The sequence below is a fragment of the Oncorhynchus clarkii genome, chromosome 3 (assembly GCF_045791955.1).
Source record: "Oncorhynchus clarkii lewisi isolate Uvic-CL-2024 chromosome 3, UVic_Ocla_1.0, whole genome shotgun sequence".
NCBI classification, from domain to species: domain Eukaryota; kingdom Metazoa; phylum Chordata; class Actinopteri; order Salmoniformes; family Salmonidae; genus Oncorhynchus; species Oncorhynchus clarkii.
Window position 1 is genome coordinate 70096774 of NC_092149.1, and position 27924 is coordinate 70124697.

Below are 27924 nucleotides of genomic sequence, written 5' to 3' on the forward strand. Positions count from 1 at the left end.
ACTTGCTTTGGCAATGTACAAATATGTTCCCATGCCAATAAAGCCCTTTGACTAGAGAGAGAGAGAAATAGAGAAAGAGAGAAATGGAGAGAGAGAGAAAGAGAGAGAGAAAAGAGAGAGAGAGAGAGAGAGAAAGAGAGAGAGAGAGGTGGAGAGAGAGAGAGAGAGGTAGAGAGAGAAAGAGAAAGAGAGAGAGAGAGAGAGGTAGAGAGAGAAAGAGAGAGAGAAAGAGAGAGAGAGAAAGAGAGAGAGAGAGAGAGAGAGAGAGAGGTGGAGAGAGAGAGAGAGAGAGAGAGAGAGAGAGAGAGAGAGAGAGAGAGAGAGAGAGAGAGAGGGGGGGGGGGAGAGACAGGAAGAAAGAGAGACCATAGGTATAGATTTAGCTGTGCCCATTTATCACCCAAACATCTTCTCATGCTTAAAAAGTGTGATGATAATAATGTAGGATCCACTAGAGCAATTTCATGGATTTCATCTATGGTTCATTCCCAGCTAGTGCATAACATTCTGAGAATAATATGTTTATTAGAGCTCGCTGAGAGCGTGGTTGTCATATGGTTATTTTGAATCCAACCTTCCTACAACTTTCTGGGAGTGGTGCAGGATAGTTGGTTGGCTTTGGAATATTCTCAGTACATTTAAGGAACATGGCAAAAAAACGTTATTTTCTTGGTATTTCAATCCTTTAACAGAACACTTCCTATAAGTTCAAACATGGTTACATTTCATTTAAATGTCGGTAATGTTCTAGGAACGTTCTCCAACCGGTTTGGCATTGCGAATACACTCAAATAGTTCAGAGAATGTTAAGAAACATCATTCTTAGTAGGAATTTCAGTACTTCAGCATAACAGGTCACATTTTTTGTGATAGTCGGGGTAGTCCATCTGTAGATGCTCTATAGATGGTCATACTACTGTTGATAAGCAACTGCTTGCTAAGGTTAAGGTTAGGGTTAAGGTTTAGAATAAGGTTTAGGGTAAGGGTTAGGATAAGTGTTAAGGTTAGGGTAGTAAATAGTTTAAATGTTACTGATAGTCTGTAGAGCATCTACAGAGGGACTATCCAAATAAAGTGTTACTGCATACCTCATAATATTTCCTACGGGTTTCCTCGTGTTTCTATTTAAAGTCATGTTCTCGAATTGTTCAGAGAAGGTTAAGAAAATGTTCCATAAAAACCACAAAAAAACTAACATTCAGAGAACTTTCTAGGAATGTTATTTAAACACATACATTCCCGTTCTCAGAACATGAAGAAAACTTTCTATGAAAAAAAATCAAGAAAACTTTTATAATGTTCAGAGAATGTTCTAAGAATTCTATTAAAAAAACATACAGTGCCTTGCGAAAGTATTCGGCCCCTTTGAACTTTGCGACCTTTTGCCACATTTCAGGCTTCAAACATAAAGATATAAAACTGTATTTTTTTGTGAAGAATCAACAACAAGTGGGACACAATCATGAAGTGGAACGACATTTATTGGATATTTCAAACTTTTTTAACAAATCAAAAACTGAAAAATTGGGCGTGCAAAATTATTCAGCCCCCTTAAGTTAATACTTTGTAGCGCCACCTTTTGCTGCGATTACTGCTGTAAGTCGCTTGGGGTATGTCTCTATCAGTTTTGCACATCGAGAGACTGAATTTTTTCCCATTCCTCCTTGCAAAACTGCTCGAGCTCAGTGAGGTTGGATGGAGAGCATTTGTGAACAGCAGTTTTCAGTTCTTTCCACAGATTCTCGATTGGATTCAGGTCTGGACTTTGACTTGGCCATTCTAACACCTGGATATGTATATTTTTGAACCATTCCATTGTAGATTTTGCTTTATGTTTTGGATCATTGTCTTGTTGGAAGACAAATCTCCGTCCCAGTCTCAGGTCTTTTGCAGACTCCATCAGGTTTTCTTCCAGAATGGTCCTGTATTTGGCTCCATCCATCTTCCCATCAATTTTAACCATCTTCCCTGTCCCTGCTGAAGAAAAGCAGGCCCAAACCATGATGCTGCCACCACCATGTTTGACAGTGGGGATGGTGTGTTCAGGGTGATGAGCTGTGTTGCTTTTACGCCTCTTGGCTGCATCTCTGATCAGTCTTCTCCTTGTATGAGCTGAAAGTTTAGAGGGACGGCCAGGTCTTGGTAGATTTGCAGTGGTCTGATACTCCTTCCATTTCAATATTATTGCTTGCACAGTGCTCCTTGGGATGTTTAAAGCTTGGGAAATATTTTTGTATCCAAATCCGGCTTTAAACTTCTTCACAACAGTATCTCGGACCTGCCTGGTGTGTTCCTGGTTCTTCATGATGCTCTCTGCGCTTTTAACGGACCTCTGAGACGATCACAGTGCAGGTGCATTTATACGGAGACTTGATTACACACAGGTGGATTGTATTTATCATCATTAGTCATTTAGGTCAACATTGGATCATTCAGAGATCCTCACTGAACTTCTGGAGAGAGTTTGCTGCACTGAAAGTAAAGGGGCTGAATAATTTTTCACGCCCAATTTTTCAGTTTTTGATTTGTTAAAAAAGTTTGAAATATCCAATAAATGTCGTTCCACTTCATGATTGTGTCCCACTTGTTGTTGATTCTTCACAAAAAAATACAGTTTTATATCTTTATGTTTGAAGCCTGAAATGTGGCAAAAGGTCGCAAAGTTCAAGGGGGCCGAATACTTTCGCAAGGCACTGTATATCCGGTTCTCAGCATCACCAAAGCGCTCTCTACCCTGTATCTTGTTAAGTGTGGTCATGGCTGCGTTCAGTACATTTTTAGGTTCAATTGAACGGAAACGGTGCCTTACTGAAGGACCAGTTGAAAAACAGGGAGGGGTAGGGTTGTGGGTAGGGGAACGCTGTCAGTACGGCCACTGCCATTTAAATACGTCACTCATTGCTTCAACCCTAACCTTGAACCTCAAAGTCTGTTCAAGAATGTAAAAAAACATTTTGGGGAAAGGTGTCATTCAGTAAAAACCATTCTGCAATGTAGAAAACGTTCAAACAAACTGAACGCACCTCAGGTGATCTTAATGAGTGCTTGTTTAGTTTGAAATTGGGTTTGTTTGAATAGACTAAAATTAACAGCTTTGTATTTGTAACAAAACATGGTAGACTAGCTTCATCCTTGTGGTGCAGTGGACAAATTCCATGGATATTTCCATGTGTCCTATTTGTGCTTGGAGTTCAAAATAGTTAACCCAAAGTAAGCGAGCAGTGTTATTTAAAGTCTTACTGAAACACTCAGTGAAAGTTTTAAAGACTGACTGTCCCTAAAAAATAACTAATCCCATTGAAAACGGCATATGTGGCATTGATATGAGTCAGAAACATTTGTTCTAGTGTAAAAATTGACTACAAAGTATAAATAGGATAATTTTGGTCATAAAGTCAGTCTCGTTCTGGAACCTGAGTGCATCACAACGAGTAAATTAATATTGGGTTTGAATTACAATTATGTCAACAATTCATTCCCTTTTTTGCCCAAATCCACGTGCAAATCACCCCTACTCCTACTTCGCTTCCCCTCACTGAATAGGGCTCTGTTGTTTCATCTCCCCAATTCGTTCAAAGGATCATGGCTGTTTCAGACTGAAAAGCCCTATATGGATGCCTTCAGCTCCGGTTCGACAATGCCTGCTTCAAGCAGGATGCACAGCCAATTATGGTTTGCATGCTCTGTCGGAGAACCCCCTAGTGTCATGCCGGCTTCCGCTCGAGGGCGCTAGGCTGCCGTTTCATTACACACACCCGTCACCGTCATTACACGCACCTGCACTCATTGGACTCACCTGGACTCCTTCACGTTGTTAATTGTCCCCTCTATATCTGTCTGTTCCTCAGTTTTGTTCCCAGTGTAAGCATTATTGTCGTAATGTTGTTTTGTTCCCCCTGTCCAGACGCTGTCCGTGTTTGGTTTGATGTCCATTTTCCATCCAATATTCACTCCCTGTACTTGCTTCTCATCTCCAGCGTTGGTCCTTACAGAATGCTGACACCACTGTTTGAAGCATCAGGGAGTTCTTGTTTTTTGTTTTTCGTGGTGACATCGGGTCCGTGTGTTGCAGCCGATTGAACCGGGAATGTCTCAGCTGGCTCATCGAGCTTCCACGCCTTAGCTGGCTCGAGAGGTTGCCATGCCTCGGTTGGCTCGGCAGGCTCTCATCCCATGTCATGCCTTAGCCGGCTCGTCAGGCTCCCACACCTCAGCTGGCTCGTAGGGCTTTTACGCCTCAGCCGGCTCGTAGGGCTTTTACGCCTCAGCCGGCTTGTCCAGCGCACATGCCTCGGCCGACCCGTCAGGCTTGCCCAGGTGGGACGCTGGGTGGCGCCCCTAGAGGGCGGGGGGGGGGAGGTGCTGTCACGCCTGCTTCCACTCCCGCTCTCTTACGCGCACCTGTCACCATTATTACACACATCTGCGCTCATTGGACTCACCTGGACTCCTTCATATTGTTGATTACCCCCACTATATCTGTCTGTTCCTCAGTTTTGTTCCCCGTGTCAGCATTATTGTCGTAATGTTGTTTTGTGTCCCCTGTCCAAACGCTGCCCGCATTTGGTTTAATGCTCGTTTTCCATTAATTGTTCACATCCTGTATTTGCTTCTTGTCTCCAGCGTCGGTCTTACACCTAGAATTGGAAATAGGTGGATGGAGTTCGTTGGCAAATAATTAGTCGGAAAATCTTTTGTCATGATTGTGATGTTGCCAGATTGACTTTAGATGCAGTATAACTTCAGCCAGCTAACCATGATTGAAGGGACCGCCATATTTTAGCTAGCTAACATTCACATTGCTGGCTATTTATGACAAGCTTTTCTATTAACAGTAATGGCAGCATTGCCATCTCTCAAAAGTAAATTTGACAAAATCATAATATGGCAAAGTTGTTTCCTACTAATTATTTGCCTATTTTAGCAATGTCATCATATTTCAATGCCACTATAAGTTGGTGTACTTTAGACGAAACAGTCACATACGAACCCATGTCTAGGGTAGAGGTCGACCGATTATGATTTTTCAACGCCGATACCGATACCGATTATTGGAGGACCAAAAAAAGCTGCTACCGATTAATCAGACAATTTATTTTTATTTTTTATAATAATGACAATTACAACAATACTGAATGAACACTTATTTCAACTCAATATAATACATCAATAAAAATCAATTTAGCCTCAAGTAGATAATGAAACATGTTCAATTTGGTTTAAATAATGCAAAAACAAAGTGTTGGAGAAGAAAGTAAAAGTGCAATATGTGCCATGTAAAAAAGCTAACGTTTAAGTTCCTTGCTCAGAACATGAGAACATATGAAAGCTGGTGGTTCCTTTTATCATGAGACTTCAATATTCCAAGGTACGAGGTTTAAGGTTGTAGTTAACATAGTATTTATAGGACTATTTCTCTCTATACCATTTGTATTTCATATACCTTTGACTATTGGATGTTCTTATAGGCATTTTAGTATTGCCAGTGTAACAGTATAGTTTCCGTCCCTCTCCTCGCCCCTACTTGGGCTCGAACCAGGAACACATCGACAACAGCCACACTCAAAGCATCGTTACCCATCGCTCCACAAAAGCCGCGGCCCTTGCAGAGCAAGGGGAACAACTACTCCAAGTCTCAGAGCGAGTGACGTTTGAAACGCTATTAGCGCGCACCCTGCTAACTAGCTAGCCATTTCACATTGGTTACACCAGCCTAATCTCGGGAGTTGATAGGCTTGAAGTCATTAACAGCTCAATGCTTGAAGCACAGCGAAGAGCTGCTGTCAAAACGCACAAAAGTGCTGTTTGAATGAATGCTTACGAGCCTGCTGCTGTCTACCATCGCTCAGTCGGACTGCTCTATCAAATATCAAATCATAGACTTAATTATAACATAATAACACACAGAAATACGAGCCTTTGGTCATTAATATGGTCAAATCCGGAAAATATAATTTAGAAAACAAAATGTTTATTATTTCAGTGAAATACGGAACCGTTTCATATTTTATCTAACGGGTGGCATCCCTAAGTCTAAATATTGCTGCTACATTGTACAACCTTCAATGTTATGTCATAATTACGTAAAATTATATTTTTGAAAAAGATAATATCCTAAGGGTTTAGAGAATTTAACGTTGTAACTGTGATGTTAAAGAACTTTGTAATTGTTTTACTGGAAGTGTTAGAAAAGCAGCTAGCTTTTGCACCGCCATCATTTCATTTCATTTTCTGTCTAGTACCAAGTTATACAATTATTATGTTGTTCAAAACCATTACATTCACTTCAACCGGCAAGTTACAAAACTATATTGTGGTATTCAGTGTATTTTTCCACTTTACTGACCTGTAACACAGGATAAATGATGAAACAGGAGAATGTGGCTTCTCTTTCAAAGGTTCTCTCAATTATGAGAACACACATGTGCAGGATCGCATATAGTCCCAGTGTTAAGCGAACACGTTTCACTGCCCCCTACTTGCCAACAGTTGTATAAATGGACCCCAATGGCGAAACCTTGGAGGACTGACATTTCAGTAAAAGTATTCTTCCATACAACAAAGAAACAATAGATAAAACAAACGTGACTATACATTTTGTGTGCGTCACAGTAGCATCCACATTAAAATGTAGAAGAAACATTCATGTAACTTATAACTTCCATTCTCAGAGCGTTTATAAAACCTCCCAGGAAAACGTGTAAGGAACCAGAGTAAAAAACGTTCTCAGAACTTTCCTGCAACCTAAAAATATACATTCCCAGAACATCCAAGATGTTCACTTCTGTTCTCAGAACACTTTAAAAAATGTAATTTCTTTGTTCCCACAGCCAATGTGAAACCAAAAACATACCTTCCCACGACTTCCAAGGAATCACTTTTGCTAGCTGGGTTACATGTTGCTTGTTTTTTGTTTTCACTGCCTTAAAATTCCAGATGAGGTCAAACAGCTAGGCTATTTTTAGCTTTTTTGTTGTTGTTGCTGTTTTAAAGCTAATTCCATGCAATTCTACAAATTTTTCCATAGGATGTAGAGATGACCTATGCCATGTTCTGACCTTGCAGATCTACTCACTTATCTAAGCTGTATCTACTGATATAGATATATAGATTGCTGTAACATGTCTTGTATTTTTTTTGCTACCTCAGCCCCAAATCAGATGACTTCCGCTATGTGTCAAACGGGTGGTGGAGGGGTTTTATAAGAAAGTGAGGATTCCATGTTTTTTACGTAATGATGAGTTGTTATAAGAGGGCCTGGAGAAGGAATTCTGGGCTGTTGTCTGTCACTTTGGAGTAACATGGAGACATCAGTAGACAGAGGAGAGGGCCACGTCAGCTCGTTCTGCCATAGTAACCCACTTTATGACATGGACATGAAACTGAGCAGGACTGACCTGTACACCTTCCAGAGCAGTGGTAAGCAGGGGAGGAACTGGGGTTCACAGGGGCAACATTTTGACTTATAGGTTGTTCTTGCGCTGAAGGCCTGGTGATCCAACAGTAGTGAGCTATTTGTGTGATTTTTCTTATATTCCACCCCTGGTGCGAGGGGCCTATGGTGCCTTTCTTATTTCAAAGTATGTTCTTTATACAATTCACTATAAATTGGTACAAAGTGTGGTCTGCTGTAGCTCAGTTGGGAGAGCATGGTTCTTGCAACGCCAGGTTAGTGGATTTGATTCCTGGGACCACCCGTGCATAAAAATGCATGCAAGCATGACTGTAAGTCGCTTGGATAAACACATCTACTAAATGGCATATATTATATTATAATGTGGCTTGGACGGACTTCGATACAGTAAGTGGTTAATTTATTGTAACTACATTCAAAACATTCAGGGAGACAAGCCTTGTGAGAACCATTGAAGGTAGACTCAGCGATATGACATATACGCAAACAGCATAGTGGGTCAATTTCCACAATTGAAGCGTGAGGATCAACTTTTCTGCTTTTTGTGTCCCGTGGCTACCGCACTGTAACAGCGTGAACTGTAACAGTGTGAAGCGAACCAGTGCACATGTGCAGATACTGTGTGTGACTGATTGAGAGCGAAGTCTTGCATCTCACTCATCTCAAAATCTGCTGTGCTGCTCGTGGGAACAACATTTAGCTACCTTTAAGGTATCATAGATAACTGTGAGGGATAAGATTGTTATGGTACACACAATCTGAAAGTGGTGGTGGAGACTGAAACAGAGAAGTAGAAGAACTGTCTGTGCATTGTAAAAAATAATCAGTCTAGCCAAAGAGCTATTGGAGTGTGCAAAGACTACAGACAGCACTGAATTCTAACTTTATATTCGCTGGCTACAAGCACCTGCTGTGGCAACCTACAGTAAATTAGTGCAATTTACTGAGCTCAACAGCCTGACTTTCTATATTGAGGCAGAAATGGAGAAATGGCCAGAAGAGGGCAGCCATGTCTGTGGGTTTGTTGAGATAATTTCTCCACATTCCATGGGATACTGTTTTAATCCCTACCCCTTGACACTTCATGGATTGGATAGGTTTAAGCAACATGATAATTGCTTCAGCTTGCCATCTGATAGGCTGGGGGGGTTGCATTATTGCTTCCACTCTTCTGATCATTTTAGATCTACAGGAGTGCCTGGGGGGGGGGGGGGGTAGATGGTAGAGGTCCATTTGGAATGTAGCATAAATCCTGTTTGTGTTTATGTCACCATGTTTCAGATCTAAAACCAGCCAAGGCCAGAGGAGCACAGCGATGTCTAAATGTTATTGTCGTTTACCTCATCCTTCTGACTGCACTGAATGCCTTCTTCCTTTACAAAGGTACAACAAACCATTGGTTGGTTTCATGTCCAAAATGGTTCAAACACGTTTATCTAATGTTGTAAAAGGATTTTCCATGATATCCTGAACTGCAGTAACACATGACTTCCTGTATTAGTAACGCTCTGTGTCTCTCTATGTGCACCTCTGCCCCAGTGTTTTCGATGGAGGCTAGTAGTCTCTCCTCCTCTGGCTCCAGAACAGCGAAGCTGACCGACAATCACATCCCCCTGGAGGAGGACCTCCGTACCCTTGCCAGAAACACCAGCTTGGAGACCATCTCTCTCAGAGGATACCTGGGGAAGTTACAGACCCAGGTCAACAGCCTCTGTGGGGAGGATGGCCAGCTGGGCCAGCTGAGAACAAACCTGGGTGCGGTCAACGCCAGCACCACTCTCCTTCAGGACTCAGTGAAAGCATTCAGATTACTCAAAGGTAGCTACTGTAAGACATGGGCAGGACCTACCAGGTTGACATATCTTACATTTGATGTGAAATATAAGTACACATCAACGTAGATATACACATATCTTGGGGTGCAGAGCAATCAACCCTTGTGTTGTGTGAGATTTGCATATTATGTTTTTGTCATCATGCTTTGCAAAGTACAAATTACAACACAAGAGTGTATTGGTGGTAATAATAAGGTTTTATTGTATTGCAGCTTCACCAGGCCCACAGGGACCTACTGGTAAGTTCCCTTGTCCTTAGTGCCAAATCAACAACCACAGATGAGAGGTATAAATGCCCCTTACACCACAAGCTTCTAATTCACATGTTATTTGACCTCGTGGTTTCCCTAGGTCCACCTGGTGCGAGGGGGTTACCTGGTGTGAGGGTGGACAAGGGAGACAGGGGTGAGTCAACCAAAAGCACTGCATTGCACCATTGTTTTAGCATCACTGTGTCACTGCAACAGACAATGTTAGATCAGCACGAAACTATACTGGACAAAAATATAAATGTAACATGTGAAGTGTTGGTATCATAATCTGAAATAAAAAATGACTGAAAATGTCTATATGCACAAAAAAATGTGTTTGCATCCCTGTAAGTGAGCATTTCTCCTTTGCCAAGACAGGTGTGGCATATCAAGAAGCTGATTTAACAGGGTGATAATTACATAGGTGCACCTTCTGCTGGGGACAATAAAAGGCCATTCTAAAATGTGCAGTTTTGTCACACAACACAATGCCACAGATGTCTCAAGTTTTGAGAGAGTGTGCAATTGGCATGCTGACTGCAGGAATGTCAGAGCTGTTGCTAGATAATTTAATTTTGATTTATCTACCATAAGCCGCCTACAACATCGTTTTAGAGAATTTGGCAGTACGTTCAACCAACCTCACAACCGGAGACTACGTGTAACCACGCCATCCCAGGACCTCCACATCTGGATTCTTCACCAGCAGGATCATCTGAGACCAGCCACCCAGATAGCTGATGAAACTGTGGGGTTGCACAACAAAATTATTTCTGCACATAGTGTCAGAAACCGTCTCAGGGAAGCTCATCTGCATGCTCGTCATCCTCACCAGGGTCTTGCCCTGACTGCAGTTCAGCGTCGTAACCAACTTCAGTAAGAAAATGCTCACCTTAGCTGGCCACTGGCACGCTGGAGAAGTGTGCTCTTCACAGATGAATCCCGGTTTCAGCTGTACCGAGCACATAGTGTCGTGTTGGCGAATGGTTTTCTGATGTCTGCGTTGTGAACAGAGTGCCCCATGGGGGCAGTGGGGTTATGTTATGAGCAGGCATAAGCTAAGGACAACGAACACAATTGCATTTTCTTGGTGGCAAATTGAATGCACTTACAGTAGATACCGTGACGAGATCCTGAGGCCCATTGTCGTGCCATTCCTACGCCGCCATCACCTCTTGTTTCAGCATGATAATGCATGGCCCCATGTCGCAAGGATCTGAACACAATTCTTGGAAGCTGAAAATGTCCCAGTTCTTCCACAGCCTGCATACTCACTGACATGTCATCCATTGAGCATTTTTGGGATGCTCGGTATGGACATGTATGACTGCAGCATACCACCCTGCATACCACTGCTGGCTTTCTTCTGAAGCTAAGCAGGGTTGGTCCTGGTCAGTCCCTGGATGGGAGACCAGATTCTGCTGGAAGTGGTGTTGGAGGGCCAGTAGGAGGCACCCTTTCCTCTGGTCTAAAACATATCCTAATGCCCCAGGCCAGTGATTGGGGACACTGCCCTGTGTAGGGTGCTGTCTTTTGGATGGGACCTTAAACGGGTGTCCTGACTTTCTGTGGTCATTAAAGAGCCCATGGCACTTATTGTAAGAGTAGGGGTGTTAACCCCGGTGTCCTGGCTAAATTCCCAATCTGGTCACCTAATAATCCCCACTTTACAATTGGCTGATTCATCCCCCTCCTCTCCCCTGTAACTATTCCCCAGGTCATTGCTGCAAATGAGAATGTGTTCTCAGTCAACTTACCTGGTAAAATAACGGATAAATAAAGTGACAGTGTGTTCCAATATCCAGCAACTTCGCAGTCATTGAAGAGTGGGACAACATTTCACAGTCCAAGATGAACAGCCTGATCAACTCTTTGCGAAGGAGATGTGTCGTGCTGCATGAGGCAAATGGTAGTCACACCAGATACTGACTGGTTTTCCTGATCCACGCCCCTACCTCTTTTTTTAAGGTATCTGTGACCAACAGATCTGTATTCCCAGTCATGTGATATACATAGATTCAGGCCTAATTAATTTATTTCAATTGACTGAATTGACGAATTGACTGAATTGACGAACTGTAAATATTAGAAATTGTTGCATCTTGAGTTTATATTTTTGTTCAGTGTAACTCTGTAGCATTAGCATTCAATTAGCATTCAGCTGCTCATCTGTCCAGTAATGATCTGTGCACTGATGGCCTGTCATCTTCAGTAAGGGGCAGAGGAAGTGGAGGCCTGCCTCTCTGTTTCATAATAACCCACTGTTTAGTCAATGAATTGACATTTACCCTTGTATGAAGTCTCAATCAGGGATGGACTCTCACACAAGCTAACAGATTACCCTGCGAGTTTGAGTCAGGCATTTTCAATAGGTCATCCTACCAAAATGTCGTCCTTCCTCACACTATACACTGAGTGTAAAAAACATTAGGAACACCTTCTTAATATTGAGTTTCACCCCATTTTGCCCTCAGAACAGCCTCATTTTGTCGGGCCATTGACTCTACAAGGTGTCAAAATCATTCCACAGGGATGGTGGCAGGTGTTGACTCCAATGTTTCTCTGAGTTGTGTCAAGTTGGCTGGATGTCCTTTGGGTGGTGGACCATTCTTGATACACACAGGAAACTGTTGAGAGTCAAAAACCCAGCAGCGTTGCAGTTCTTGGCACACTCAAACCAGTGCATATGGCATCTACTACCATACCCTGTTCAAAGGCACTTCAATATTTGGTCTTGATCTTTCAACCTCTGAATGGTACACATACAGAATCCATGTCTCAATTGTCTCAAGGCTTGAAAATGCTTCTTTAACCTGTCTCCTCCCCTTCATCTACACTGATTGAAGTTCATTTAACAGGTGACATCATGTCTATGTCATGGAAAGAGCCAGTGTTCCTAATGTTCTGTGCACTTAGTGTAGAACGGATGCTTACCACAGGAGGTTGGTGGCACCTTAATTGGGGAGGACGGGCTCATGGTAATGGCTGGAGCGGAATTAGTGGAATGGTATCAAATACATCAAACAATGGTTTCCACGTGTTTGATGCCATTCCATTTGCTCCATTCCAGACATTATAATGAGCCGTAATCCCCTCAGCAGTCTCCTGTGATGCTAAGTACTCCCGTTTGGTAATCAGGCTGCCACTTTCAGTCAACTAACATGGATGGATAAGTGCCTTTTTTTGAGGCAATGATTGTCTTTTTCATAATAACACAAACCATCAAAGAGAAATTCCAAATCCATCAGACTAAATAATGTTTCATACATTATACATTAAGTGATCTGTGAACATTCTATGTTAAGTTAATGTGATTCATGCAGTAACATTTAATGTTTGTTTTTTGTATATAAGTATTTAGCAAAAAGGTTACTGTGTTCCAGGTGAGACAGTAGATAGTGATAGTGAGAGGGTTACTGTGTTCCAGGTGAGACAGTAGATTGTGATAGTGAGAGGGTTACTGTGTTCCAGGTCAGACAGGACAAAAAGGAGACCCTGGAGTTGATGGCCAGACTGGAGCCAAGGGAGAAGCAGGGGAACCAGGACCCGAAGGTGATTCACCTTACTCCTACTGACTCCAAACCTTTAGATCAATCTAAACCCCAATAGGAAATGTGCCAGAATTACTGATCTTTCATGTCTAACAATGCATTTAGTGGTCTGTGGTTCTTATTAATGCTCATATCCACTGGCAAACACAGAGTTATCTTGTAGTTCTACCACTAATGATCTCCATACAGTACATCAACTCAATAATAAGTCACTGTTTCAGGTGAAGATGGTACCACTGGACAACAAGGACCAGCTGGAACACCAGGTAGGCCCAGTAGTACGAACATGGAACCAGTCCAGTAGTACTAACATGGAATACAACTCAAGCTGCAGAGTTGTGAAGAACATGGTGGATAAGTTGACTGTTTACCATGGCAGTTACCCATGCATCAACACTAACTTTAATCAGCTCCTTGGTGGACAGGTAGGACCGTGGTATCAGTGTGTTCTTTTAGTCTGAGAGACAGAGGCTAGATCAATTATTGACAGTGTCACATGGGCCAGTTCTACAGGTGGAGAAGGGTGATTTAGTGTTAGGGACATTGAATATTACCCCCTCTCTCACCCCATCCGTCACAGAGGAAACGTGCGTTGTGTACTTGATGTCCCAAAGCCAGTCCAAATAAAGTATGCCTTGATACATATTTGATTAGCTGAACTTGCTCCGGGACTTTGCATTTTTTTAATTGCTTAGAAAACTAGCCCTGACTCTTGAAAAGTTTTAGGGAGGGGGGAGGTGTTAATTAATTTAAAAATAGTGTAGGATGGATGGTTAAAACTGCTGCTGCTGCCCAGGCAGATACTATTCTTTCTCTCCATGAAAGGAAGTTGATATTTTTACTTCATCATCCTCACTGTCAGTAGGCTGATGATCACAAGGCCCTATTCTCTTACGCCCTGGAATAGGTAGGAGATGGACTCAAATTCCCCTTTTTGGTTAACAGAGTCAAATAATGCCCAATAATGTTTATACCCCGTTTTGTGCTGCTACCATGTCATGCTGCTGCCATGTTGTGTTGCTACCATGTTGTTGTCATGTTGTGTTACTATCATGCTGTGTTGTCATGTGTTACTGCCATGCTATGTTAATGTCTTAGGTCTCTCTTTGTGTAGTGTCGTGTTATTTCTCTTGTCGTGATGTGTGTTTTGTCCTTTATTTTTATTTATTTTTATTTTGAATCCCAGCCTCCGTCCCCACAGGAGGCCTTTTGCCTTTTGGTAGGCGGTCATTGTAAATAAGAATTTATTCTTAACTGACTTGCCTAGTTAAATAAAGGTTACATTTTTTTAAAAATACATTCAAATAAAAATGCATTTTCCCTCATCATGACTGGTTCAAATGTTGTAACATTTCCAGGCATAGTTCCACATTCAGCCTTCTCAGTTTCTGTTCCGGTTTTCACAGTAATATATAGAAACGACATGTGTACGGTCTTAATTTGAGCCAGTTTACAACAGCAGGAAAATAATCCTGCAGCAGCAGGAAATGTAAATTATTATGTGGATTATAATTAATGGACATTATTTTTAGGGGTTGATACATTTTTCTTGAGGGAAAATCAAGTCTCACAATTTAAAGTGTAAATTACAAACTTTAGAAGCCTTTTCAAACCTTGAATACACTACAATGTTCGTGCTATGCAGGAACATTCTCAGCAACAAAAGAGTGATCAAATTATGACCCTACATCTATATATCACCAGATCATCATTGTGAAATTTGTCCATTTTAGTTAAAAGTGCTGAGTGAATGCATTCAGAACTGGATATAAAGCCAGTTCAGTTTACTTGCTTCACCCATATACAGTTTATTTTTTTTCTTATCACACATACAGTACAACTGTTGGATCTTAATTTGAGCCAGTTGGCTACAGCAGGAAAATAATCCTGCAGCAACAGGAAATGTGAATTATTATGTGAATTTTATTTAATGGACATTTTTGTAGGAGTTATTTGTTATTTGTTACGGCAAATCAAGTCTGAAACTTCAAGGTGGAAAATTCTAAATGTAGAAGCCTTTTGTAAAACTCAAATACACTACAAGTTTGCATTTCCTGCTGTGCCGGACCATTCTAATTAAGATCCTACATCTGTAATACTGTAGTTATGTTAAATGTTAGGTGTAATATTGTGTAATGTGTATGTATGTATGTCATGTCTTCCGACTTCAACTGTATCTCTTCAGTGGATATTGTGTGCAGTGTGTGTGCGTGTGTATACAGTATCTCTGATTGTGTGTGTCATACGTACAGGCGGTGCAGCTACTAACTGTTCAGGAGCCCCTGGGCTGCCAGGACCACAGGGACCAAAGGGGGATATGGGACACATTGGTGAGTCTGCATGGGCTTAACACTACACTCACCTATAGACCGTTTACTTTCTAATACTTTCTAATACTAATACTTCACCTGCGTATTTGAAGGGCTCACCTGCAAACAACTTATTTTTTTGTACTCAACAATTAACTGAACCTGGCCTTTTTTTCTTTTCTCTTGCTGCCACCTCTAACATTTACCTCTCAACCTCTTCACAGGTTTACCAGGGATACCAGGCCAAAATGGGATCAAAGGGCACACTGGTAAATAACTTGGTGTTTGACTGTTTCACGCGGCCAAGCATGATTGTGTCTGTACATGTTAGTGAACCCTGTTCCTGGAGTGCTACCATCCTGTAGGTTTTCATTCAAACTCTAATCTAGCGTACATGATTCTAATAATTAGCTGGTTTATAAGAATAATCAGGTTAGTTACAACATGGGTTAGAGTGAAAACCTACAGGAGGATAGCTCTCCAGGAACAGGGTTGGAGAGCCCTGTGTTAATTGTGTGACTGTGTGGGACTTTGTGCAGATTTTTGCATTTGCATCTGTACTGTACACTATAGCCTCCACATTGTAGAGTGAGTGTATTTCTATTTGTATTTATTATGGATCCCCATTAGCTGCTGCCAAAGCGGCAGCTACTCTTCCTGGGGTCCAGCAAAATTAAGGCAGGTTATACCATTTCAAAACATTACAATACGTTCACAGATTTCACAACACACTGTGTGCCCTCACGCCCCTACTCCACCACTACCACATCTCTACAGTACTAAATCCATGTGTAAGGATAGTGCGTATGTTATTGTGTGTGTGTATACATGTGTCTGTGCCAATGTTTGTGTTGATTCACAGTCCCCTACTGTTCCATAAGGTGTTTTTTATCTGTTTTTTAAATCTAATTTTACTGCTTGCATCAGTTACTTGATGTGGAATAGAGTTCCATGTAGTCATGGCTCTATGTAATACTGTGTGCCTATTATAGTCTGTTCTGGACTTGGGGACTGTGAAGAGACCTCTTGTGGCATGTCTTGTGGGGTATGCATAGGTGTCTGAGCTGTGTGCCTGTAGTTTAAAACAGACAGCTCGATGCATTCATGTCAATACCTCTCATAAATAAAAGTAGTGATGAAGTCAATCTCTCATCCACTTTCAGCCAGGAGAGATTGACATGCATATTATTAATATTAGCTCTCTGTGTACATCCAAGGACCAGCCTTGCTGCCCTGTTCTGAGCCAATTGCAATTTTCCTAAGTCCTTTTTTTGCGGCACCTGACCACACGACTGAACAGTAGTGAAAGTGTGACAAAACTAGGGCCTGTAGGACCTGCCTTGTTGATAGTGTTAAGAAGGCAGAGCATCGCTTTATTATAGACAGACTTCTCCCCATCTTAGCTTCTTCTGCATCAATATGTTTTAACCATGACAGTTTACAATCTAGGGTTACTCCAAGCAGTTTAGTCATCTCAACTTGCTCAATTATCTACATTATTTATTACAATATTTAGTTTAGGTTTAGGGTTTAGTGAGTGTTTTGCTCCAAATACAATGCTTTTAGTTTTAGAAATATTTAGGGCTAACTTATTCCTTGCCACCCACTCTGAAACTAACTGCAGCTCTTTGTTGCAGTCATTTCAGTCACTGTAGCAGCTGACGTGTATAGTGTTGAGTTATCCGCATACATAGACACTCTGGCTTTACTCAAAGTCAGTGGCATGTCGTTAGTAAAAAAATTAAAAAGCAAGGGGCCTAAACAGCTACCCTGGGGAATTCCTGATTCTAACTGGATAATATTTGAGAGGCTTCCATTAAAGAATGCCCTCTACGTTCTGTTAGACAAGTAACTCTTTATCCACATTATAGCAGTGAGTGTAAAGCATAACACATGCATTTTTCCAGCAGCAGACTATGATCGATAATGTCAAAAGCTGCACTGAAGTCTGACAAGACAGCCCCCACAATCATTTTATCATCAATTTCTCTCAGCCAATCATCAGTCATTTGTGTAAGTGCTGTGCTTGAGTGTCCTTCCCTATTACCATGCTGAAATTCTGTTGTCAATTTGTTTAATGTGAAATAGCATTGTATCTGGTCAAACACAATTTTTTCCAGCAGTTTACTAAGGGTTGGTAACAGGCTGATTGGTCAGGTATTTGAGCCAGTAAAGGGGACTTTACTATTCTTGGGTAGCGGAATGACTTTAGCTTCTCTCCAGGCCTGAGAGCACACACTTTCTAGCAGGCTTAAATTGAAGATGTGGCAAATAGGAGTGGCAATATAATTTGCTATCATCCTCAGTAATTTTCCATCCAGATTGTCAGACCCCAGTGGCTTGTCATTGTTGATAGACAACAATACTTTTTTAACCTCTTCCACACTGACTTTACGGAATTCGAAAGTACAATTCTTGACTTTCATCATTTGGTCCGATATACTTGGATGTGTAGTGTCAGCGTTTGCTGCTGGCATGTCATCCCTAAGTTTGCTTATCTTGCCAAAGAAAAAGTAATTAAAGTAGTTTGCAATATCAGTGGGCTTTGTGATGAATGAGCCATCTGATTCAATGAATGAAGGAGCCGAGTTGGCTTTTTTCCCCAAAATGTCATTTAAGGTGCCCCAAAGCTTTTTACTATCATTCTTTATATAATTATCTTTGTTTCATAGTGTAGTTTCTTTTTCTTTTTCTTTAGTTTAGTCACATGATTTCTTAATTTGCGGCACGTTTGCCAATCGGTTGGGCTGCCAGACTTAATTGCCATACCTTTTGCCTCATCCCTCTCAACCATACAATTTTTCAATTCCTTATCAATCCAAGGGGATTTAACCGTTTTTACAGTCATTTTCTTAATGAGTGCGTGCTTATTAGTAACTGGAATAAGTAGTTTCATAAATGCATCAAGTGCAGTGTCTGGTTGCTCCTCATTACACACCACAGACCAGCAAATATTCTTTACATCATCAACATATGAATCACTACAGAACTTATTGTATGACCTCTTATACACTATATTAGGCCCAGCCATTGGAACTTTGGTTTTCCTAGATATGGCTATTATATTGTGATCACTACATCCTATGGATTTGGATACTGCTTTAAAGCAAATATCTGCAGAATTAGTAAAGATGTGATCAATACATGTTGATGATTTAATTCCTGTGCTGTTTGTAACTAGTTTGAAGTTTTTTCCTGAGTGGGCAGCTTAATGATACCCAGTCAATATTTCAATCACCCAGAAAATATACTTCTCTGTTGATATCACATACATTATCAAGAATTTCACACATATTATCCAGATACTGACTGTTAGCACTTGGTGGTCTGTAGCAGCTTCCCACAAGAATGGTCTTTAGGTGAGGCAGATGAACCTGTAGCCATATTACTTCAACAGTATTTAACATTAGATCATCTCTAATCTTTACAAGAATGTGGTTCTGAATATAGACCGCAACACCGCCTCCGTTGGCATTTCTGTCTTTTCGGTAGATGTTATTACCATGTATTGCTACCACTGTATCATCAAAGGAATTATCTAAGTGAGTTTCAGAGATAGTCAGAATATGAATGTCATCTGTTACAAGGAAGTATTGACTTCATGGACCTTGTTTCTCAGGCTGCATGTTAATATGACTATTTTTACCACTTTTCTGGGTTGCTTGATTGTTTTTAATGCTTTACTGGGAAGCTTTTCAGAGGTAGACTTACTCATGTTATTTACATTGGAGTTGATAGTGCAGGGAAAGCTGAAAAAAAGTGGTCTTCCTACTATTGCACACCGCCTCAGTGTTAACAGTGTAACTCTGGTTTATAGGCTCATGATTACTGCTTACAATAGCTGTAGGATAAATATATGTATTTGGTGCAATTAGGGGTACATAAATGAAATTACTTGCATTTTGTTTGCCAATGCCCCTAAGATCATGTACATTTGATGCAGCATTATGACAACGCATTGTCACAATGGTAGGGATTAACTGAGCATTGTTTCAATGCAGCCTTGAAATGCGTGGACAGGGTCCAGGAGCCAAGATGATTTGAATGGACTCCGTCATTCCTGTAGAGTATCTTCTGTTTCCAGAAGGTGTCAAAGTTATCAATGAAAGTGACTCCAGCAGAGCTACAGTAGTATTTTAGCCAGATGTGTTATCCCAGCAGTCTGCTGAATCCTTCACACCTGCGGCCCAACGATGGTACTGGACCTGAAATTACTGGCCGTTTTTTGTAGTCGTTTAATACTAAAGTCAGTTCTTTAAAATACATTTTCAAATGTTCCAAGCTAGCCCTCCTGGTGTTTTTTGACCCCACATGGACTACGAAAGTGCCAGCTCCCGGCATCTGTGGTAGAACAGTCGGAAGCAGCCTTTTTATGTCCTGTACTCGTGCTCCTGGGTAGCACAGGGTTTGACATAGTGTGACATAGTGCTGTACTGTATTGCCTCCACATTGTAGAGTGAGTGTGACATAGTACTGTACTGTATAGCCTCTACATTATAGAGTGAGTGTGACAGTGCGCTGTGAATCTGTCAGGAGCCCAGGGCCGTGATGGAGTACAGGGGGCCCCTGATTTGAAGGGTGACACAGGGCCGACAGGACTACATGGACCCATAGGACCTGAAGGTGAATTTCACCCTGTCTCTGAGCTATGGCAATTCATGTCCTTCAAACTGTTGATTACAGGAATTAAAAAAGTGTGTTTTAATCATATGAAGTGTCCTTTATGATTTTGGGGATAAATCTGTGGTTATTGTTCTTCCTCCGTAGGACCAAGAGGACTTGCTGGTGTTAATGGAACAAGAGGACTTGTTGGTGTGTGTGTGTAGTTTTACTATCCTTGTGCGGACCAGAATTATTATTATTATTTATTTTTTTTACCTTTATTTAACTAGGCAAGTCAGGTAAGAACAAATTCTTATTTACAATGACGGCCTATACCAGCCAAACCCGGATGACGCTGGGCCAATTTTGCACCGCCCTCTGGGACTCCAAATCACGGACGGTTGTGATAAAGCCTGGATTTGAACCAGGGTGTATGTGGTGATGCTTCTAGCACTGAGATGCAGTGCCTTAGACCGCTGCACCACTCAGGAGCCCTCACAAGGATAGTAAAACAAGGAAGATTTAGACAAGTGGGGACATTTTGCCAGTCCCCACAAGGAAAAATGCTATTTTAGGTTTAGGGGTTAGGTTTAAGATTACAATTAGGGTTAGGGATAGAATAAGGGTTAGGATTAGGAGTTAGGGTTAGGGAAAATAAGATTTTGATTGGGAATCAATTGTTTGGTCCACACAAGGATAGTAAAACAAATGTCTGTATGTTTAATTTCAACCTCTTCATGTTCTAGGATTTCCAGGGTTGCCGGGAAGTCCCGGACCGCTAGGTCCACGTGGAGAGAAGGGTGAAAGAGCAGCTGAATCAGGTGAGACACACACAGACACACACACAGACACACACACACTCAGCACTACACTAATGCCAGGTTACCCACAATATCTGACATAGACTCTCTCGTCGTTAAGACATACTGTATATGTAAATATGATATGTACTCATTTACCTGCATATTTAAGTGAATATTCATTGGTCTATGGGCCTGGAATACGGTACAATTCATGTTTAATCATGTGCATGCATAAGTTATTATAAAATGTCTCTCTCTCCAGTGACAGCAAATGTGCGTATCGCTGGCGGGGGGACTCGTGGGAGAGTGGAGGTGATGTGGTCGGGGCAGTGGGGTACGGTGTGTGATGACGGCTTTGACACTCTGGACGGGACAGTGATCTGCAAGATGCTGGGGTACCAACGAGCCTCCACAGTCTTCACAGCCAGCCATGGTAAGTCCATCCTCTACCTTATCATTAGCAGATAAATACATTATTTTAGTTTTCTCTTTTTGTTCCCAGTGAGGATGTGTAGAGAGCCTGTCAGGGTTGAGTTTTCTTTTCTTTCACACATATTAGTACATTTCTCATTGTTCATTGTTGAATCTCATGGACTTGGCTTCTGGATTGTGTTGTCATCCGTTTAGGAATCGGTAGGATCTGGTTGGATGGCCTGCGATGCACAGGCAGAGAGGCCAGTGTGTTTTATTGCCTTCACAATGGTATGGGCATCAGCAACTGTCAACACAACGAGGACGCTGGGGTGCAGTGTGTGTGAATGTGTCCTGGATCCAGAGTAGGAGAGGTGCACAGCAAGAGAGAGACGTACACGTACACACGTACACACACACACACACACACACACACACACACACACACACACACACACACACACACACACACACACACACACACACACACACACACACACACACACACACACACACACACACACGCTAAAGTATGTCCACACATACATTAACATGTTACAGATGGTAATTCATGTTACTGTGACTTGTTACATCTACTGTATCTTATCTTTTTTAAACAACATTAGTAAGTCATTGTTGATATAAACTTGGCATTTACCTAACGTGTAGCTAACTTCAATCATATTGTCCAACACTATTAATAGTTTGAATGACAACGTAAAATCACCTTAGTGCACCAACGACCCATTGTCTCACGTCAGATGGTGTCAGTCTTGTAGGACGTGGAACTCATCTCTAAAAATCTAGATTTTGCTCATCTGCCGAACACTAGTTCCTAACTCTATGACGTATCTATGACGCACTGACTACTACCATGCTTGATCAGCTGAGAAAACTTGCCCAAGCTAGGAGCATAGTGATAACGTGTTTGAATGGCCATTACTGTAGCTATTTTGCCAATCTTGTTGATGAATAACCAAAGTTATGGGACTGTTCTAAGAAATCAGCATGTATCTGACTCTGACAGCTGGCACTGTGCCTCACTACTTTGTAACATTTGGCCAATACAATAACATCGCAGCTAGCCTAAAGCAGTCAAGCTGTGCTGCAAAACTCACTAATCACGGCAAAACAGAAACTGCCTTATCATGAAAACTCGTGCTATTAGCTAGAATATCACTACACTAGCTAGCTAGAGGGAGTATTCAGCATTGAGTGTGTGAACTGTCGTTGTTAGCATCCCTTGCTTTGAGACTGGTTCAGTGAGCAAGCAGACACTAGCTAGCTAGCTAGCAAATTTTCGTGGACATTTAGATTTTCATGAACTCTTATTCTACACCCACAAAACACCTTAGCTAAATGTAGAATTAGGGTATTGAAGAATTTGTGATTAAATAAATGTCAATATTAGCTACAGGTTTATAGTTTTAAAATGAACTCTGACTCTTATGAGGATTCAAGGGGGTTCAGTGGACGATGTCACCTTGATAACATTTTTGAATATTAGGACAGCATATTGTAGTCAAACTTCTTTTTAGCTTTCCCATGAGTGTTTCCGAGTTATCAGAAAAATGAGTGCAAACGGCCTTCGCACTGATGTGAGACAATGAGGCCTACCTGTAATGTACCCTGGAGGAAGGTTTATACAGAATACATGGTATTTTCTGAATTGCACTTTGTAAACAACCAGTTTAATTCATCAGTTTGAAATAAAACACTGAAGAATCTGACAATATGAGTCAGATTCAGTTTGTATAAATGTTGTGAAATGCTCTGTGACATCAACCTAGGCCTCTTGATCCCACTCCTCCACCCACTCACTCACTCTCACGCGCACACACACACACACACACAATTCTGCTTAGGCCAGCACGGTCAAAAGTCAGTCTGAAGGACAAGCACCTCCTGACTGACACACAGTATTGGGGTCAACACTTCCACATGACACAGCCGGACAGTCATGTTACATTAGAAAGAGTGAAGCTGGGGGAACAAAAATAACTTGTGAGTGTGGATACACTTCCCTACGTATGTAGTTGGACAGTGATGCCAAACATTTTAATTTGGTAATATACAAAAGCATTTTGTTTTTGATATCAAACATTTCATGTTATGACAGTACAGAATTTCACCTTTTATTTGAGGGTATTGATAATCAATGTTTTGTGTTTTAATACAACTGGTCTACTCCACAGGCATATGGATGGAGAGATGGAAGGATGACGAGAGAAGGGTGCCACTTTCAGGGAGGGATGATGGTGAGGTCTAAGGTGGGAACTCAGGCTCTCATCCCCTGAAGGGGAATGGTTGTAGATGGATGGGCCATGAATCAAGCTCTCTGTCGCTCCTCTGATAGCAGGCGGCCATTTGTGTCCTACGCTAACAGCACCTCATTCTCCAATACAGACTGATCCTTTTTCAAAAGCCAGCGGTTAACTGGGGAGCAAATTCATGAAAGGGTTGGCATATGTTGAATATGAAACATTTTATTTAGCATTGAATAGATTCTTATTGCAAACGATCATCCCTTTTCTATATCACGGGACCCTAATGTGCTTGAATACATTTATTTAATAATTTGGTCACCAGCCTTAGATAATACACTCCCTTACGTTTGAAGCTGAACAGTGCTTCTATAGTGTTTTTATTTGGCTTTTTACTCCAGCATTTTGGATTTGAGATGACAGTACAAAATCTCACCTTTTATTTCAGGGAATTTTCATATATGAGTGATTTACCATTTAGAATTTAAAGCCCTTTATATATCTAGTCCCTCCATTTGAATATGGCATACTGTATACGTGTAGGATCTAAATTTGATATTTTTTTTGTTGCTGAGAATTTTCCTGCACAGCAGTGAATGCGAACTTGTAGAGGCTTCTAAAGTTTGTAATGTCCACTTTAAAAATTCAGACTTGATTTTCTCTAAGAGAAGATGTATCAACCATGCAAAAAATGTCCATTAATTATAATCCACATAATTTCAAATTTTCTGTTGCTCCAGGATATTTTTGCTGCTGTAGCAAACTGGCTCAAATTAAGATCCTACATCTGTAAGGATTTGAACAAATGTCAAAAGTGTAGTATTTGGTCTCATATTCCATGCACAAAATGACCACATCATGCCAGTTGGATGCATTTACAGCTTGTTTTGGTCATGTTTCATATTGTGTTTTGTTCAAAAGGAAGTGAATAATGCATTCTGTCATTTTGGAGTCACTTTAATTGTAAGAATAGAAGGCATCATGCTCGTAGGGCATGTGTCCCCTCAAATTTGTCCAGTTTGATTTTTTTTCTGTTAAATTAATGACTTAACCTCATTTTTAAACTTAATAATTATTTATAAAAATATCTGTCAGTAGTATTTTGTGGAGGGGGCACACTGCCTGGACCAGATAAAGAGTACCCCCGCCCCCAGCTCTCTTCAACCTAGTAAGTGGTTCTATCCCAGAGAGTGTAAAGTGACACACACAACATTTGATTGGATTTTAAATGCCGTTGATGGGCAGGACTCGGATGAGGTATCTTTGTATCTCTGGCTGGGTCACTTCTAGACATTGAGACTTGTCCCGAAGCCACTCCTGCGTTGTTTTGGCTGAGTGCTTAGGGTCATTGTCCTGTTGGAATGTGAATCTTCGCTCCAGTCTGAGTTCCTGAGCACTCTGGAGCAAGTTTTCATCAAGGATCTCTCTGTACATTGTTCTTTTAATCTTTCCCTCGATCCTGACTAGTCTCTCAATCCCTGCTGCTGAAAAACATTCCTGGAGTGCTGCAGAGATGGTTGTCCTTCTGGAAGGTTCTCCCATCTCCACAGATTAACTCAGAGTGACCATCGGGTTCTTGGTCACCTCCCTGACCAAGGCCCTTCTCTCCTGATTGCTCAGCAACGCTGCAGAAATTTGTTAGTACCCTTCCCCAGATCTGTGCCTTGACACAATCCTGTCTCGGAGCTCTATGAACAATTCCTTCGACCTCATGGCTTGGTTTTTGCTCTGACATGCACTGTCAACTGTGGGACCTTATATAGACAGGTGTGTGCCTTTGTAAATAATGTCCAATCAATTGAATTCACCACAGGTGGACTCGAATCAAGTTGCAGAAACATCTCAAGGATGATCAATGGAAACAGGATGCACCTGAGCTCAATTTCGAGTCTCATAGCAAAGGGTCTGAATACTTATGTAAATAAGGTATTTCTGTTTTTTTATTTTTTTATACACTTGCTAAAAAAATCTAAAAACCTGTTTTTGCTTTGTTATAATGGGTATTGTGTACAGATTTTTTTTAAATACATTTTTTCATTAACCTTTAACTAGGAACATATTTTATTTAATCAATTTTAGAATAAGCCTGTAAAGTACCAACATGTAGAAAAAGTAATGTGGTCTGAATACTTTCTGAATGCACTTCAAATGTAATCTGGCACCTTATGATAATGTCATGACACCCATTATAAAAATGACAATTGAACGGGTAAAAAGGTATGCTTAGATAACCTATGCAGAAAAAAATACATAGGATTAGGCATAATGATAATGATTAATCCTCATGATTAATCCTCATGATTAATCCTCATGTACTTCATGCCCCTCTAAAATAATGGATGTATGACGCTGATGTTTGTGAATGCTGCTACATGAATGTGGATGCTACCATGATTATTGATAATCATGAATGAATTGAAATGATGATGAGTGAGAAATTTACAGAGGGACGAAGATCATGCTAATCTTCCCCATTATTGGTTGTAGCCTCTAACTTTCTCACTCATCATTAGTAATGGTTCATTCATGATTTTTCTCAATAATGGCAATATCCGGATTGATTTCGTTTCAGAAACATCTTATCTACTCACTTAGAAAGTACATTACTATAGTCATCATTTACCATTCAGTTCCTATTGGACAACACAACCAAAACATACTCCAAACAGTTTGTAGAGTCACAATGTTGATGTAGTCATTGCGTGCTAGGAATATGGGACCAAATACTAAACTGTTGAATAATTTAGTACTTGACAACTTCAAATGGGGGGACTAGATACAGTGTATAAAGTGTTTTCATTTCTAAACAGTAAATCAGATATGTATAAAAAATACCCTGAAATAAAAGGTGAAAAAAGATCACTTCATATGAAACATTTGATCTCAAATCCAAAATGCTGGAGTAAAAAGTCATTTTTTGTTTTAAAGAATAGCGCCATGGTCCAACTACAAACGTATCATCTAATGCCGGTGACCAAATTAATAAATACATGTTTTCAAGCACATTAGGGTCCCGTGATCTAGAAAAGGGATGATAGTTTGCAATAAGAATCTATTCAGTGCAAAATAAAATGTTTCATATTCAACATATGCCAACCCTTTCATGAATTTGCTCCCCAGTTAACCGCTGGCTCCTGAAAATGGATTAGTCTGTATTTGAGAATGAGGTGCTGTTAGCGTAGAACTCAAATGGCCGCCTGCTTTCAGAGGAGCGACAGAAAGCTTGATTCACGGCCCATCCATCTACGACCATTCCCCTCCAGGGAATGAGCGCCTGAGTTCCCACCTTAGACCTCGCCATCATCCCTTCCTAAAAGTGGCACGCTTCTCTCCTTGTCCTTCCATCTCTCCATCCATATGCCTGTGGAGTAGACCAGTTGTATTAAAACACAAAGCACAGATTATTATTCTGCAGCCTTGTTTCCGTCTCTCCCGGGACTCCTGCTCTCGACGAAGCTGGGAAATAAACATGAGGGGGTCTGTCTCCCTCGTTCATTAGCCAGTCGAACCCGGGGTCGCCCAGGCCCGCTCTCCGCACCACTGAGTGTAATTGAGGGCTGGCGCAAATAAATAAATGATAGGAGCGAGCGAGGGAGGGAGGGAGGGAAGGGGGACGGGCAGTGCCAGAATGTGTAATGAGTGTGGCCTCCCTGTCCTCCTCACCTGTGTGAGCTGAGCCACCTCAGAGCAGACATAGACTGTGAGCAGCATAGACGTTTAGACAGATATTCATGACCCATTACTGCCTATTACTACTATGGACCTAGTGTATAGAGATGTCTATGTATGTGCTAATGGTAGATAAATATATGCATACATACATACACACACACACACACACTAAATAGGGTTTGGTCAGTGCACCTCTCCGTTTGGACTGTTTTGTTTCGGAACCTATTTGGCCGGATCCAATAACTATCGTGGCATGAAAAATATTTGTCACAAAATAATGGCGATCAAAATTAATTCGTGTTGCCTCTTCATTAATTCTCCTGTCCCAACAAAAAACATAATGTCCAAAATTAGATTTTCCGCACGGACCTAATATTCAACTAGTTGGTTAGGCCCGGATTTATGGTTTGCGCAACATTGTAACCTACTGTAGGCCTATGTGTGAAACCAACGGGTAGCGCTGGTTGTGTGAGAAGTGCGCCTGTATCTCTCACATAACTAGATTGAGATTCACTTTTTATGATCTCTCCCTCTCTGATCTGATAGACATGAGCCTGCAACTCTCATCTCTCCAGCGTTGCACGTCATCATTTATTTCCTTATAGAATCATAGCCGCGCGATGGATTATGAAGGAACTACAGAACCCCTAATAAATTGAAATACATTTGCCAGTTATATAATTATTACTGTCTGTTCAGAAAGTAATGAAATCATTCAGAATAGCCTACTACACCATGAGAAGGCCTATAATTTAGCCACAGGGGATAAATAGCTTCTTTTTTTTTAAAGCCTAGTTGTGGAGTGAAGCCTA

At 41.2% G+C, this 27924-nt stretch overlaps 1 protein-coding gene across 3 annotated transcripts; it reads left to right on the forward strand.

Annotated features, from left to right (window-relative positions):
- The first annotated feature begins 7255 nt into the window (after positions 1-7255).
- LOC139406104 (macrophage receptor with collagenous structure) lies at positions 7256-21659 on the forward strand. Of its 3 annotated transcripts, none has more exons than XM_071148578.1 (14): positions 7256-7419; positions 8696-8797; positions 8954-9232; positions 9462-9488; positions 9601-9654; positions 12972-13052; positions 13273-13317; positions 15304-15381; positions 15585-15629; positions 19894-19983; positions 20128-20172; positions 20709-20783; positions 21028-21198; positions 21393-21659. In XM_071148578.1, exons 1-14 carry the CDS (start codon positions 7302-7304, stop codon positions 21521-21523), a joined length of 1341 nt encoding a protein of 446 aa, XP_071004679.1. In that variant the 5' UTR covers positions 7256-7301; the 3' UTR covers positions 21524-21659. The 3 variants fall into 3 exon arrangements, with proteins under 3 accessions (XP_071004679.1, XP_071004680.1, XP_071004681.1); XM_071148579.1 differs by having other exon boundaries at positions 21034-21198; XM_071148580.1 differs by lacking the exon at positions 19894-19983.
- The last annotated feature ends 6265 nt before the right edge of the window (positions 21660-27924 follow it).

Excerpts from the sequence above, each read along its gene's own strand:
- LOC139406104 (XM_071148578.1), top strand. The coding sequence starts at position 7,302 with ATGGAGACATCAGTAGACAGAGGAGAGGGCCACGTCAGCTCGTTCTGC. Across the intron at positions 8,798-8,953 it reads TGCCTTCTTCCTTTACAAAG|TGTTTTCGATGGAGGCTAGT; the intron begins GTACAACAAACC and ends CCTCTGCCCCAG. Across the intron at positions 13,318-15,303 it reads AGGACCAGCTGGAACACCAG|GCGGTGCAGCTACTAACTGT; the intron begins GTAGGCCCAGTA and ends TCATACGTACAG.